Source organism: Lampris incognitus, chromosome 19, assembly GCF_029633865.1.
Source record: "Lampris incognitus isolate fLamInc1 chromosome 19, fLamInc1.hap2, whole genome shotgun sequence".
Taxonomy (NCBI): Eukaryota; Metazoa; Chordata; class Actinopteri; order Lampriformes; family Lampridae; genus Lampris; species Lampris incognitus.
In genome coordinates, this window is record NC_079229.1 from 17,382,869 (window position 1) to 17,399,954 (window position 17,086).

A 17,086-nucleotide genomic window follows, 5' to 3' on the forward strand; every position below is an offset into this window, starting at 1 on the left:
AAATCGCGGGGGTCGCAACGGTCGATCTCCTCGCGGGAAGGAAGGAGCTTGGGAATTCGCAGCAGGACTCCAAGGAGAGAGGTCCCATTTTTTATCTCTCTCTGCGGCCCCGTTTGAGTGCCTGTTTCGCGGAGACTTTGTACATAGCCGTGTACTGGGCCCGCATTTGAGGACTGGAGGGTTGCGATTGGCCCACGGTCGTGTGCTTGCTGTGGGGTTTGTTTTCGCCAGATTGCTTTGTTGCCCACCGGAGGACCATTGTCTTCGCCGGGGTTTTCGGAACGTTGCGACCTGTGCCATCTTGCGGTGGAGGCCCTGCCGGGGAGCTGACAGCTAGCACAGCGCCGTCCATCCTCTGGACTGCACACAGCCTCCCGGTCGTGGGAGCGTTGGGTTGTGAGTAACCTGGACAGATCACTTATACTGACACACACACACGCACTTTTGTGTCTTCGCCTGGCATCGTAGGGTGTCTGCCTTGCCCTGCGCTCAGAGAACTGGTTTAATGTGCACCAACGGGCCCCAACAGAAAGCGCTGGGTATTTTTGTATTCTTTTGGTACTTTCTTTCTGTTTATTGTGAACGGTTGTCACACCCTGTGAAATTTTAATTGTTTAGTTGATCAACAGTACCAGAGTGTGGTACTCTCTTTTTTTCCTCTCTCTCTCTCTCTCTCTCTCTTTCTCTCTCTCTCTCTCTCTCTCTCTCTCTCTCTCTCTCTCTCTCTCTCTCTCTCTCTCTCTCTCTCTCTCTCTCTCTCATTATTATCCAATAAATCCTATTATTATTAATTATATTTCGGGTGTATTGGCAGCTCATTTACTTTTAGAGTGCTGGTAATAAGCATGTACGGTACTTCAGTACACAGCAGAGTTACACGATCTGCCTTAACCACAGGTTTGTTTAAATTCTGGGAAGATACACCATTCACTAGCCTTAGGTAAGTGTAGTATTTTCTCAGTGGAGGCACCGCGCTACTACACTGATAAATATCTTGGTTAATTATTTCTATTATCATTTATCACTATTATTGTCATTAGTGGCACTAGCCTACTAGTACACAGGAGGTTCTGCCAGCTCACCATTCCACCGCTGAGAACTCAGGATCCTGTTGCGCCATTGGATTTTCTTGTAACACTTTAGTAACTGGTAGCATTAGGATGTTGTCTTATTTAAATGTGCTTGGCGTTGCCCGCCAGTGAAGAAGGGGTTACATATATGCATGAAGGAAGATATGTATGTAGGAAATTAGATATGTTTTATGAATGTACTTTGTGTGTATTTATCCCTTGATCTATTAAAGTCTATTAAAGCTGGGGTAGGTAGTTTTTTTATGGACAAAAATTCCATAATAGCCTTTCAGCATATTGTAATTCAAGTGGTCTGAGAGAAAACTAGACTTCTGCACCTCCTCTTGGCTCTGTATTCGGGCTTTAGAAAAATCTAGCCCGGGACAGAAGATTTTAGCCAATTGTGGCTCATTTCAGAGAGAGGACATTCCTATTGGCTGTTCTACAAATGCAGATGCATTTTTAGAACAAATGTGAGCAATGTGATCAATTCGGTTCCGCCGTGCCCAGCTGGTCACTTGTGGTTGTAACCCTAACCCTAAAACCCAACAAGACCAGCTCGAATGGCTGCTTCACATGAACAATATTAGTGTAAATAAGACATTCACTGAAAAAAAAAAAAATTTACATGGCTAGATTATCCACTACGATACCAGTTTCATGAGTCTCGCTTTGACATTTCCTGGTTGTACACATTTGAATTATATGCCCATGCTCGTCTGGTGTGAGGGGCTTAGCAGTGATACGATGCAGCAGAGAGGTGGAAGGTTTTGCATTGGAATGTTCATGTTGGCTACTGCAGCTTTAAGATTTTTTTCTCAAATGACAGTCTTGTAAAGGATAAGTGGTCTTTTGACAGGAAGTGGGTCGGGAGGAGAATAATAACAGTAATAACACATCCACTGTGTACAGCAAGTGTTCCTCACTTCTCGCGGTCTGACTATAACTCTATCCAGCAGCAGTGTTTAAAGAAGTGTGAAGCAGATGAGGCTTGGAAGGGCCACTCGGGGATGGTGTTATATGTAATATTTGGGATGACAGCAGAGGATGAGGAATCAAGGGAGGCATACAGGGCAGAATTAGATGTTGACACATCTGTGCCATGGGGTGGCCTGTCCTGATGTGGCCACATCAACAGATGAAAGCCTTGTTACTAAGATGGTGAGCTTAATTTAAAACATATTTATAGTAAAAATCCCCACATTTGGTACTAAATCTTGAAATATGAATTTCAGGAAGATATGAAATGCCGGCTGGGCAACGAGATAATTTCACTTGATTTCCGATGCAGTTTCACAGGTATACTGATTCTACATTTACTGAAACAAAAGATCCATTAACTCATTTCGAGACAGGTTGCAGAGACAGATTGTAAGATGTTGATTGTTGTTGGATACTGGTGTCCACCTTAAACAGTATTTAAAAAATGAATGACATAGGGCAATTTAACAGTAAACCTCATCAGAACTGCATTGTATACACTAGAAAACCTATGTTGCAGGTGTGCTGAAGCCTTAGAAGGTCCCGAGATGGTTTTCCTTATCATCCAACCTAACTGTAACGCCAAAGAAAGAAGGATCACATTTGAGCTAATGTGCCAATACTTCTAATTGTATGTGTTGTCTGTCACGTGCGACAGGGTCATTGTGGAGACCTCTGCCTTTCTGTCATGTGTGACTTTGTCCACTCAGGTATGACACAGCAAGAAGCTGCATCCCACAGCGACACACAGTCGCCAAATGTGCAGAGACAGAATGTCCCCTGTTTAATATATCCATAAATGTCCAGCTGACACCACACATGAACGCATGTCCACACACACACACACACACACACACACACACACACACACACACACACACACACACATGTACGTCTACCCTGGCTCTGCCAAATGACAGAAACTAAGCAGGTATGGGCTTCAAAATTCAAGATTCTTTATTTGTTACGTTTCATTGTACAAGTACAAGAGAGTAAAATTCTTGTGTTTTGGCTCCTCAACACTGCAGCAACAATAGTAAAAAATACCAACAAAACAGAACAAAAAAGCAGTAATAATAATACTGTGTTGTGTATGTAAGGTGCTCTGTGTGTGTGTGTGTGTGTGTGTGTGTGTGTTTAGGCCCAGCCTTAATAATGTGCATATGTGTATATAGTTGTTTGTATTTTTGTGTGTTTGTGTATGCCACGCTACGTCTGTGTGTTTGTGTTTGTGTGTAAACTGATGATCCGCTGAAGACCATAGGTGAGTACCAGCCAGTCCGGCAACAGGCTTAGTGTCTTTAATGTTCTTGTTCAAAAGCCTGAACGCTTGGTGGAAAAAACTGTTTTGGAGCCTACTGGTCCGAGCTTTGAGGCTGCGGTACCGCTTGCCTGATGGTAGCAGCTGAAACAGTCCATAGCTGGGGTGGCTGGGGTCTTTGATAATCTTACGGGCTTTGCTGACAGAGCGTCCATTGTATATATGTCCTGGATGGAGGGAAACCCGCATCCACTGATGTCTTGGGCTGTCCGCACAACCCTCTGCAGTGTTTTGCGGTTGTGGGCAGTAAGTACAGTTCCCATGCCAGGCGGTGATGCATCCAGTCAGGATGCTCTCAGTTGGGCCTCTGTGGAAGACCCATAGAATCCTGGGCCTCATGCCGAACATCTTCAGTCGCCTGAGGTGAAAGAGACGTTGCTGTGCCTTTTTCACCACATGGCTGGTGTGTTCATCCCAGGTGAGGTCCTCGGTAATGTGGACACCGAGGAACTTGAAGCTCTTGACCCTCTCTACAGCAGTTCCATTGATGGTGATGGGGTCCAGCCTCCTCCCTCGCTTCCTGTAGTCCACAATGACCTCCTTGGTTTTGTCGATGTTGAGAGAGAGGTTATTCTCCTGGCACCACTTTGTTAGATTGTTGACCTCTCTCCTGTACGCCGTCTCATCATCGTCGTTGATCAGGCCCATCACTGTCGTGTTGTCAGCAAACTGTGTGGCCACACAGTCATGCGTGTACAGGGAGTAGAGGAGGGGACTCAGGATGCAGCCCTGGGGGGCTCCTGTGTTGAGGGTCATAGGCGCAGAGGTGTTGGAGCCCATCCTCACCACCTGGCGTTGGCTCGACAGGAAGGATGGGAGACCTCCTGGGAAAACTTGAGTTGCTGCTGGAAGTGGTGTTGATGGGCCAGTAGAGGGCAGTCTTCCCTCTGGTCCTGATTAAAAAACAACAACAACAAAAAATCCCAATGGCCCAGTGCAGTGATGGGGACACTGTGCTGTAGGAGATGCCGTCCTTTGGATGAGACGTTAAACTGAGGTCCTGACTCACAGTGGTCATTCAAGATCCCATGACACTTATCACAAAGAGTAGGGGGTTCCCCTGGTGTCCTGGCAACATTTCCAACCTGGCTCTCTCCATCTGGCCACCTAATCATCCCTCCGTGTAATTTGCTCAATTATACCTCCCTCTCCACCTCAAGCTGATGTGTGGTGAGCGTTCTGGCACAAAATGGCTGCCGTGCATCACCCAGGTGGGTGCTGCACATTGGTGGTGGTTGAGGTAAGTTTCCCCCCCTTCACTGTGAGGCACTCTGGCTGCACTCAGTCAGAGCGCTACATAAATGTAATGATTATTATTATTGTTATCATATACGTGCAGTGCAGTTCAAATGTAAATGATTGACTTGTTTCTGTTGTTTTCCCGTTTGACTAGCAAGCTGTACAGAAACACTCTCATGGAAGCCCAGGTCCCCTTATGTCAGTGCATTACATCCTTTTAGTATCTTCACATGACAGCAGGGATTGCGTCATCCACATGTAGGGTAATTGCTCCAAATGATCGAGAGAAGCATTGGCTTCTAAAGCCCTCTTCACAAGTGACAGACACTCAGAAACATCATCATGACTTACAATAAAGCAAGACTGTGTGTGTGTGTGTGTGTGTGTGAGAGAGAGAGAGAGAGAGAGAGAGAGAGAGAGAGGAGAGAGAGAGAGAGAGAGAGAGAGAGAGAGAGAGAGAGAGAGAGAGAGAGAGAGAGAGAGAGAGAGAGAGAGAGAGAGAGAGAGAGAGAGACAGATGCATGTGTATGTTTAGATCTACTTAGGATGACAGGGACAGAATAAAAGAGGACGGTGGTGTTTTGAGTGTCTTTTGTGCATGGAAATGTGCATGTGTGAGTAAGAGAGAATGGGATTATAGAGAGTTTGTGTGTGTGTGTGTGTGTGTGTGTGTGTGTGTGTGTGTGTGTGTGTGTGTGTGTGTGTGCTTGCTTTAAAGACAGCCACAATTTAGGACTACTACACACACTGCTCATTCTATTTATGATCCTTATGAAGCATAGCAAACAGGACAGATGACACCAGGGCTTGTTGTGTCTCATGGTAAAATGCCGGGCACAGAAGTGTCTCTTGCTTGCTGCACACATTTCATTGGCGCAGTTATTTTTTGCACTGTTAATTCAGTTTACATTCTCAAATGCATTTACAGCATACCTTACTCCATGCTCATACACTCACTAACAATGCCGATACTACTGACAAACGGGTGCAATTAGTTCCCTTTCTTTAATTGGTTCATTTCATTTCATCCTAAATTCCTTTTTTTTTTCTTCTCCCCAATCGAATTTGGCCAATTACCCCACTCCTCTGAGCTGTCCCGGTTGCTGCTCCACCCCCTCTGCCGATCTGGGGAGGGCTGCAGACTACCACATGCCTCCTCCGATACATGTGGAGTCACCAGCCGCTTCTTTTCACCTGACAGTGAGGAGTTTCGCCAGGGAGACGTAGTGCATAGGGGGGATCACGCTATTCCCCCCAGTCCCCCCCCCCCTGAACAGGCGCCCAGACTGACCAGAGTAGGCGCTAGTGCAGCGCCTACTCTGGGGGACCCCCGACCAAGCTGGAGGTAACACGGGGATTCGAACCGGCAATCCCCGTGTTGGTAGGCAACGGAATAGACCGCCACACCACCCGGACGCCCTTAATTTTGTCCTAAGTTCTTCAAGTCGTTTCTTTTCATGTGTCACATTTTGTTGGTTGCTACATTCGAGCCCGGGTTGCGGCACTTCTTTCAACTTTAATTTCTAATTTAACCTAGCAGTAGGGCTGCAAGCTGCAGTTTGGCTTTTGAGGAGCTACCTGTTGGCCAACTTTTATTAGTTTTTGCTGCCATGCTACATTATGTGGCTGTGAGCATCAGCGCAAGCCAGTGAGACGACATCTGCAGTAGAATGTAATGGATGAAACGGCGCTGTGAGGGCATGTGGTGCCTTGTGTAGGCATGTGTAGGTGCTGGCTAAGCCAAAATAAATAAATTAAAAAAAAACAATAGACTGGAGACAAACACAACGTTATTGATCCTTCTGCCTTTGTAAACATGACTTTGGCTCCAATGGTGCCAGGCAGACAACCCATTATTCTTTTCTTTGGATATGGTTATGACTGATCACGAGTTGAAAGCACATAAACACACATGCCTATATGTACTAAACACACACACACACACACACACACACATGCATCAACGGCTGGACTCCCAACAAATTATAGTTGAATAAACAGTATAATATAGGGTTTCCTTTCAGCCCCTGTCAGCTATCTAACCCTTCTCGGGGTTTACTGGTGCTTTAGACGAGCTACCAGCTCCTTTGCAGTGTGATGATACGCACACAGCAGACGACCGCATGCTGTCTCTTGGTAATGAAGCTGCAGCCCTACAGCTCCTGCCTTGGCAATCATGTATAAACCCTATAGTGGTGTAGTGCGATGTGGACACTTAGCCAACGGCAGGATTGGAAATGAAACGCATCGTACAAACAGTTCAGATGAATTTTCAACAAAGAAACAATATTGGCTTTTCTCAAATGCCTCCTCTGTAAAACATACAGTTCTACTCCCGAGACAATAATCGCATTATTCCATTCGAAATCACAACCTGTTAATCCCATTGTGGTAGTGGTGGCCTGGAGAAACCACTGCTCCGCTAGACGACCTGTAATTTTTGGAGTCGAGGAGTAAATTGATAATCGAGTAGTCTGTAATTGTGACCTTAATATGTTACCTAATGTAAAGGAACTTATAGTCAAAATTAAACATGATGTGCATTTTGAAATCAAATAAAACGAGCCTGCGGCAATGCGTCTACCCTCTCTTAGGGTTAATGTTCCTGGTTTTGCACATTTGTTAACTCAGTATAGCCTCTTTGTATGAACATGTTAAAGTAGTTCAGTTCACCCTGGATTTTTACTTATTCACTTATTTTTCCACTGCCTCCCTCAGGCTGATGCTTCAGAGCACTGACAGCCAAAAAGAAACCTGCATGAGATACTCTCCCCATAACACACTTCTTCTTCTTTCAGCTTATTCTGTGTGTGTTTTATGGATGTGTGGTGATAATGCCATTGAGTGTGTATATGTTTTTGACAAGGTTTTCAACTGTGTTTCCTGCTTTTATTGTTGGAGTTTTGCCTGAGATGAGACAAATTTCCAGCTTTGATTGTAAAGTAAAGTTCTGTTCCCTTCCATTCTAATCTGCTACTGCTACTACTACTACTACTTTCGGCTGCTCCCGTTAAGGGTCGTCCGCTGTGGCGACCCCTAACATTCTAATCAATACCATTCTATTCTATTTCATTTCATTCTATTCCCATCCATTCTATTCTATTCCATTCTATTCTATTTCATTTCATTCTATTCCCGTCCAACCCATTCTATTCTATTCTATTCTATTCTCAGGTAAACGTGTGCTCTGAGCTGGCTGAGATTCCTTTAAAGAGTATAAGGGACTGGGTAAGGCATTCACTGCAGAGTAAGGTGTGGGGGTGTGAGAGGAAGGACAGGAGCCACCCACAACATAGTAAGTGAAATAGTCTGTGTGCCTGACACATACAGCCGGTCCATACCTTCTTGTAGAGGGAGCGGAGGTCTCTGTACTGCCACATACTGCTGAGGACCTGAGAAGCTGCCTTCACTACCTTGGCCGAATGTCTGGTGGAGAGAGAGAGGGGGGGGGATCAATTCTCATGGGCAACATGTGGATCACCTTCTTCCACTGTCACCATATTTGTTCTTCTTTCAAAAGTCTGTTTTTTTCCAGTTAAAGGAAATGCGTGTGGGCTGGTGAGGGCCATTGCTCTTTGGTATGAAAAATGACTTTCCTTGGGCAAAGTAGAGTGTTTCTGGGTGAGTTTAAAATCACCCTCTCTGCTATGCTAATGGAACCCTTTCAGCCACTTACCTGAAAAATGACTCTCATTTGAGTCAATTCCAATGCCCTGCCATTCTGACAAATGTAAGGGATGCTTGTCTATCATTTGCTTCACCATTAGAACATTTTCAAACAAAGCATAGACCCGCACAGTGTTTTTTAAAGGTTTCCCAATGTGGACAGTTTACACAGTATCAGGACACAGGTATTGGAGGTTTTGTAAGTACAGCATGATAGCATCATGGGGGATGCCATCTGCAATGTGGTCACAAATCAAACCAAGAAGACAACACTAGTAATCTACACACAAGAAGATCCCAATCTAGATCACGTTATTTTAGACTGAGGAATTTCACGTATTGTGTCAGTGCTGGAAAACACATCTAAAATGCCTCTACAAAGATAAGAGCTAATTTAAATTCCGTTTGCTTGGCTTACATGTTGAAACCGATTTTGGACAAATGTGCCCTTCAACACGCCTATATGCCCCAAAGTAAAGCATTTAACCTCCGCTGTTTCTGTGGCAGTACACTTTGTTAACATCATCATAGTATATCCCGTGTGTGTCAGTGAGAAGCTTTGCTGATAGAAACTATGTCTAGCCAGTGAATCTACCATGATTTAATAAGGACATGGTAACCATTAGAGTAAAACTATTCTGACTTGAAAATTTTGATTTATTAAAGATTCTTAACTCATCTCGCTGACACATTTGCCCCGAGAGCACATTCGCTTGAATAATATGAGGCACTCTGCATAACAACACATTAATACATAATATTTACAATCTCAAGAGTCATGACTATACTTGACCTGCTGGTAACCATACAACCTGTAGAACAACCTGACTGGCGTCCCACAGCAAGCAGAGTTTTATATTCGCTGCATCACTTGTTACTGGTCTCAGGCTTCCTGTGAGTGGCAGCTATAAAGCTACGAGAGCTGAATTTATTAAAACGTAGACCTATGCGCATAGATAAGGGCATCGGTCACCTGTAAGTACATGCAATACACAGCAACTCTGATACCTCATGGTTGCTCAATGTAGACAAGACAGCCTGCTGTGCATCTTCTTTCTTTCTTTTACAGGTTTATGCAAAAAAGCAGCATGGGACAAAAGTTTGGCCAAAGTAAATATGTGTTAGAAATGAAACATTGACTTGATGACTTAAGATGTTTTTCAAATGTATGAAATAATATATGCAGTTATCATTCATTTAACCATTGACAGGCTTGGTAAATGGCACTAGGTGGTTTATTTCCGTAATCCTGCCCCCGAATGGGGACTCCTATGAATGCATGTGCATCAACGCTAACACACAAAAAAGTCTTGACTCTTTTTGTATTCTTGTAATACACACATTAACGGCTCATTGTGCCACCATAGTAACTATGGATAGATTTCTCCCCAATTGTACTTGGCCAGTTACCCCACTCTTCCAAGCCGTTCCGGTCGCTGCTCCACCTCCTCTGCCGATCCGGGGAGGGCTGCAGACTACCACGTCTCCTCTGATACATGTGGAGTTGCCAGCTGCTTCTTTTCACCTGACAGTGAGGAGTTTTGCCAGGGGGATTAGCGTGTGGGAGGATCACGCTACTCCCCCCAGTCCTCCCCCCCCGAACAGGTGCCTCAACTGACCAGAGGAGGCGCTAATGCAGCGACCAGGACACATACCCACATCCGGCTTCCCACCGACAGACGCGGCCAATTGTGTCTGTAGTGACGCTCGACCAAGCCGGAGGTAACACGGGGATTCGAACCGGCGATCCCTGTATTGGTAGGCAACGGAATAGACCGCTACGCTACCCAGACACCCTGGATAGACACTTTAATGCACACAGATGGTTTGCGCCAGTGCAAATCTTAGTGGCTCAGGCCCTTAACGTCTTTGAATTAAACTTGGGATAACTTTCACTTCAAGTTTTTCCAAAGATTTTTTTCCCACCTGTTTTAACAGGTCTGCAGTCAGAATAAAAATATGAAAGTTTGCATTTCTGTCTTTTTTCACAAGCATCATCTTGGAGTAAAAGGGCGGTCTGATGGTGAGAGGGAGCATCCTGAAACCATAAACTCGAAGGTGCGATCGCTGCCCAACCAACGTGTTTGTCAACAGCCGTGTGTCTTTTTGAAGTGCTAATTTATGACATAAAATATTGAACATAAGGTTCTGCAGCCGCGAGTGCTCACTGCCTTTAAGTGGTTCGACACTGCTGACGTCAGCTCAAATGCCGAAAAGACTCCCCCCCAATACCAATGAACTGGAATTTGAGGTCTGAAGGATTCTGGCCAACTTACTTGTCTCCTTTGCTGCGGGCAATGCCAATGAGCTTCTCAATGCCACCAGCGTCACGCAGGGCCTTGGCATTCTCCATGTTCTTGGTGATGACCTCATGCAGCGCGCAGCAGATGGCAGTCACCGTATCGTCTGACATGGTCTTACTGGTAGGGCCTGTGGTTCCAGTGATCCCTCCACTGGTGCTGTTGTTGTTACTGCTGCTACTACTTCCTGGTAACCGGTGGATCAGGTCTCTCATGGCGTATTTACCTAGTGTGTGTGTGTGTGTGTGTGTGTGTGTGTGTGTGTGTGTGTGTGTGTGTGTGTGTGTGTGTGTGTGTGTGTGTGTGTGTGTGTGTGTGTGTGCATATGAGTGGGAGATAAGAAAGATAGACATTGGTCAGATTTCATTCAGTGCAAATTGTCTTGTGAGCAGAACTGTGAACTTGGATTTAGATGTTTACACTTCTTTAGAAAAAAGATATCAACACATTCTCATCCCCTGGCATCAGATATTGATGTGACTGACAAAGCATCACTGTACTGACACACAAGGTACCCTTGGGCGTATGTATAGCGATGTGATGGGTGTTCCACTGACGACACTGAGAAACTTCCCCTCAGATTTTTGAATATGAATTACAGTATTTCATTGGCAACAGGATAGGTAGTGGTAGGTTTAGTGTTATGGTTAGGAGGTAGTTAATTTGCCTCGTCAGGGGCAGCGGTCATCGTTTCCAGCCGGGTTGCAAATGATAAAACATTTTTCAGTTGTTTCTTTCATATGTAGCTTTAGAAACAACCGTTTAAAGAATGTGACATCTTTAAGCCGTTATATTTGGTCATTGGCGGACAGAAACATTAATTATTCAACCACCTGGAAAATCCTCTCAAAGAACAAAGCATATTCAACCAGTAGTAAAATGTGCAACCTATGTCTAACTGAAAAATATTTTATCATCTGCAAACCAGAAATGTCAACGTTGAATAACAGGAATGAACTGGGCAGCAGTTACAGACATAGACATAAGCACCTATTTTGTAATTATAAACAAATCATACCAATAGACAAACCCCCCCCCCCCCCACTGGACCCTTAGTGATCATGTGTTTTTGAATTTTTGAACGTAGGCACCTCTCCCTTCTCCACTGGACGTTGTGTACGTGATGTGCATGACGAGGCAGTTAATGGTATGGTCTTTCCCGAGTAGCTTTATTGACAGCTGATGGTTGCTTATGGCATGAAACAGGCTTGTACTGTCTCATTAAGAATTTACCTGACTCACTGGATTTTATATATATATATATATCTCCATCCGTCCATCCATTATTCATGCTGCTTATCCCAACCGGGGTCGTGGGATGCCGCAGCCTATCCAAGCAGTCTCATTGGGCAGCAGGCGGGGAGGCACCCTGGACAGGCTACAGGGACGACACACATTCATTCCTAGGGACAATTTAGTACGGCCGATTCACCTGACTTACATGTCTTTGGACTGTGGGAGGAAACGGGAGCACCCGGAGGAAACCCTCACAGACATGGGGAGAACATGCAAACTCCACACAGAGGACTACCCCGGATGACCCCAAAGGTTGGACTACCCTGGAGCTCGAACCCAGGACCTTCTTGCTGTGAGGCGACTGCGCTAACCACTGCGCCACCGTGCCGCCCCTTATACATGCATAATAAACAAAGACGATTGATTGACTCCCGAAAACTTTAGTTTGAGACAAATCCTCTGACACACACACACACACACACACACACACACACACACACACACACACACACACACGTGCACGCACATGCACATACGCACGCGTGCGCATACACACACACACACAATGAGAATCCAATAAAAAGTGTGAGTCATGTGGTATTTGGCAAAAGGCTAGCATACAGATTGGAAATGAAAGAAGTTGACATTCAAATAATGGCTGGATGAGGGATCGAACAAAGAAAGAAAACAAGTAACTAAGGAGTGTGCGCACGCTTGTGTGTGTGTGTCTCTGCAGTTTCTGGGAAGGAAACCAAAGTCAATATTTTCTACAAACATTTTCAGCCCAGGGATCACGGCGAAAAGAAGAAACCACGGTGGACCAATTTACAGTGTTTAGGCAAGTCTACTACATATAAGGTTAATGTTCTCACTCTCCGAGAGCATGTGGGCACACACACACACTTCAGTCAGTGTATTATCTTCACAATAATGAATCGTGTGAACATCTCCTAGATCCATAATTTTTTTTGTAACCAATTTTTTTACTTATTTTACTTTCCACAAAGTTTGCATGAGCACATCAACAAGTGACCTCTGTCAATAACATAGCATAGGTATACGAGTGTACTGAGACAGGTAAATAAATAAAACAGAAATAGTAAAACAAATAAAATAAATACTTTTTTTTCTCTTCACAAATTCATAACTTAACATTTTGGTTGTAATACAGCCATGCCATTGTTACTAAGACAGTAAAAGACACAGAAAAATAAAGGAAACCTGCACCTCTGATCACTCCATAAACCCCCCCCCCCCTTTCTCCCAAATTGTATCTGGCCAATTACCCAACTCTTCTGAGCCATCCGAGTTGCTGTTCCACACCCTCTGCCGATCCGGGGAGGGCTGCAGACTACCACATGTCTCCTCTGATACATGTGGAGTCACCAGCCACTTCTTTTCACCTGACAGTGAGGAGTTTCACCAGGGGGATGTAGCACATGGGAGGATCACGCTGTTACCCCCAGTTCCCCCTCCCCCCGAACAGGCGCCCCGACCGACCAGAGGAGGCGCTAGTGCAGTGACCAGGGCACATACCCACACCCGGCTTCCCACCCACAGACACAGCCAATTGTGTCTGTAGGGATGCCCGACCAAGCCGGAGGTAACATGGGGATTTGAACCAGCGATCCCTGTGTTGGTAGGCAATGGAATGGATCTCTACGCTACCCGGATGCCCCTGGATATTTCCTAAAAGTGCATTGCAAAGTAAATAAAGAAACAAGATAAGAATAAGGTGCCTCCATCGTAGCCTCGAGCATAACTTGGCCTGCCCCGTTCATCTTAACAACAACAGAGCACTCCATGGATAACATCTCTATTAAAGACTGATCCCACCAACGAATGGAAAGAATGTGCAGTGGTTGCCACCTAACCACCAACATCTTTTTTAGCAACAGTGCATGCTGATAGCAACAGCTGGTTTTGAGTATGGATAAAATTCTGCCCGGAATCATCGTTCAACAGCGTATACATTCTGCAGAGCAGTCTATCTCTAAACCAAGTGCTTCAGAGAGACGTTTTGTTACTTGCTCCCCGAAACTTCTAGCTGGTGGACACTCCCACATGATAGATGTAGAAACGTCCCCATTCGATTCAAATCACATAGGGTACAGTTTGGAGAAGTAGTTATATTCATCATAAAATGCCGCTTTGGTGTCAAATAAGTTTGATATATGAAGTTTAGGTTTGTTAGTTTATAATTTGGGTTTTGTGAAGAATGATGGGCATTCCTCCAAACTCTGGCCAGTCTATAGACGATTCAGAGCAGTATTTATTCCATTTTCTTATTATCGCTAATGGAGTCTGTGTATGTTCTAACAAAGTGTTGTGTCTTAGAGAGAGACATGTCCTATAGTTAGACCTGATAGTTTCTTAATTAAATCCATTATTGTCTGTCACTCAAAATACTTACAGCCCGTATAGCAGAACATAATTGTAAATATATGACAATTTGTTTCCCTCAAATCCTGAAAGCTTGTTAAACCAGTGTCATTCATAATGTCTCCTAAGCTAGGTTATGTATACCTGAATTATTCATAATGTCTCCTAAGCTAGGATATATATACCTGAATCATACCATTGAGGTGAGATAAAATATTGTCTTCCAGATTTTAATAAGCCAACATAAAATATCATATTAGCATGCCATTTAGATTCCCAATTATATAGCTTTTCTATTTTCTGCAAATTTTGAATTACATAAGCTATTATTAGTCTATGTTTTCTAACAGAAAGATCTGTAAACAAAATGTCATTCAATGGAACTGGGGCCACCAAATTTCTCTTGATATTGAGCCACAGAGTTCAAGTATTGCCGCTAAATGAATTTATTAAGGGATGAAAAGTAAGAACCTGTAAATCCAATTTAAAATTGGGTACTTATGGGTGTCTGGGTGGCATGGCGATCTATTCCATTGCCTACCAACATGGGGCTCGCTGGTTCGAATCCCCGTGTTACCTCCGGCTTGGTTTGGCGTCCCTACAGACAAAATTGGCCGTGTCTGCGGGTGGGAAGCCGGATGTGGGTATGTGACCTGGTCGCTGCACTAGCGCCTCCTCTAATCAGTCGCCTGTTCGGGGGGGGGGGGTAGCGTGATCCTCCCATGCGCTCCACCCCTCTGGTGAAACTCCTCACTGTCAGGTGAAAAGAAGCGGCTGGCGACTCCACATGTATCGGAGGAAGCATGTGGTAGTCTGCAGCCCTCCCCGGATCGGCAGAGGGGGTGGAGCAGCAACCGTACGGCTCGGAAGTGTTGGGTAATTGGCCAGGTACAATTGGGGGGAAAAAAGGGGGAAAAGGAGAAAAAAATTTGGGTACTGATAGCCCCCCGTAACTCCTTCTATCTTTTTAGGTTGGCCAGTTGTAATTTTGGGCGTCTGCCCCTCAATAAAAACCTAGTAATAATACTACATATTTTGTCCCAATATTTTGGAGGGCATGCCATAGGTAACATAACTACAGAAATGTATTCTAGGAAGCATATTAATTTTGATCATTAAGATCCTGCCTGATAGGAATATGGGTAAATTATGCCATATTTTCAAATCAAGCTTCCGCCCCACTCCCTTTTTCTTCCAATTGTACTTGGCCAATTACCCCACTCTTCCGAGCCTCCCGGTCACTGCTCCACCCCTTCTGCCAATCAGGGGAGGGCTGCAGACTACCACATGCCTTCTCCGATACATGTGGAGTCGCCAGCCGCTTCTTTTCTCCTGACAGTGAGGAGTTTTGCCAGGGGGACGTAGCGTGTGGGAGGATCATGCTATTCCTCCCAGCTCCCCCCTGAACAGGCGCCTCGGCCGACCAGAGGAGGTGCTAGTGCAGCGACCAGGACACATACCCACATCTGTCTTCCCACCCACAGACAGCAGACACGGCCAATTGTGTTTGGAGGGACGCCCGACCAGGCCGGGGGTAACAGGGATTCCAACCGGTGAGCCACGTGTTGGTAGGCAACACAATAGACTGCTATGCTACCCAGACGCCCCCTTTCCAAATAAAGTATGATCATGTTAAGAGTTCTACTATAGTTCTTAGAGGTTGTTCTTTTCTCAAGATGCAAATACAGACTACCGAGATATTACAATTTGCATGTTCATCTTTACTTATATGATTCAAAGGTAATAGAGAGGACTTGGTCCAGTTTATTTTTGTAACTAGAGACATAGCTAAACTGTTCGAAGATATTGAGGATGTATGGAAGAAAGTGCTTTATATCAGGAAAAAAACATAAGGATGTCATCAGCAAATAATGATATGTGTTGCTGGGTAGATTTTATATTTAGTGGTGTGATACTTGGAGATAACCTAATGGACCGTGCCGATGGCTCCAGTGATAAGATAAATAACATTGATGAGATTGGATCTCCATGATGACTGCTCCTGCTTATTTCAAAGGGAGGAGAGCGTATGTTACCTATGACTACACTGGCTGAAGGGTTCACATAAGTGGTTTTTACCATGTTAATAAAATTGACCCCAAGCCCATATGATTCAGTATGGACCATATAAAAGACAACTCATCAGTCGAAGGCCTTTTCTGCATCAACTGACAATATAGCTGATGATGCCAGATTATCAGAAGCATCCAGAATATGTAATAGATGATGTAAATTGTCAGCTGATAAGTGCTTCTTGACAAATCCACTTTGGTCCGGATGACTCAATTTAGGCAAGTAGTTCCCCAGATGGCTTGAAAGCATCTTTGAAAATAATTTAAAATCTGCATCTAGTAAAGACGGGGCGGTAGTTAACGCAAAATTGGTTGGATCCTTGTCCTTTGTAAATGAAGTGTTATCAGTGCTGTATTTATATCTCTTCAAAAAGATCCTTTCTGAATAGCCGTATTAAACATCTCTAGCGGCGATGGTCCTAAAAAGGGTCCAACATTCTAAATAGACCTCCGGATGAATTCCATCACTTCCAGGTGACTTGCCCTTATTCATTTTTGCTAACTAATGTTTACAGTTCATCAAGAGCTAAAGGAGCCCCTAATATAGAAGCTTCCACCAGTGATGGTGAAGTCAGATTTAGTTTCTCAAGATAATTGTCTCTTTCTGAAACTGAGGAATTGTTATGTGAAGTATACACAACTGTCTATAGAAGTTACAAAATTTGTGATTAATCAACTTAGGGTCTGTTAACGTGGTCCCAGTTTCTGATATAATAGATGCTATATTCATAAATTGGTCATGTGTTTTTAATTTGTTAGCCAAAAGATGACGAGGGCGATTACCATAAAATCAATGAGTAAGTCTAGTTTTATGTACAA

At 44.4% G+C, this 17,086-nt stretch overlaps 1 protein-coding gene across 1 annotated transcript in view; it reads right to left on the reverse strand.

Moving 5' to 3' along the window:
* The window catches only part of ctnnd2a (catenin (cadherin-associated protein), delta 2a), a 315,513-nt gene that overhangs the window by 7,319 nt on the left and 291,108 nt on the right, over nt 1-17,086 (reverse strand). Inside the window, exons 19-21 of the mRNA XM_056299200.1 lie at nt 10,554-10,803; nt 7,918-8,037; nt 3,411-3,464 (exon numbers count right to left, since the gene is read on the reverse strand). Coding sequence (XP_056155175.1) covers nt 3,411-3,464; nt 7,918-8,037; nt 10,554-10,803 — 424 coding nt within the window. The remainder of the gene's footprint in view (nt 1-3,410; nt 3,465-7,917; nt 8,038-10,553; nt 10,804-17,086) is intronic.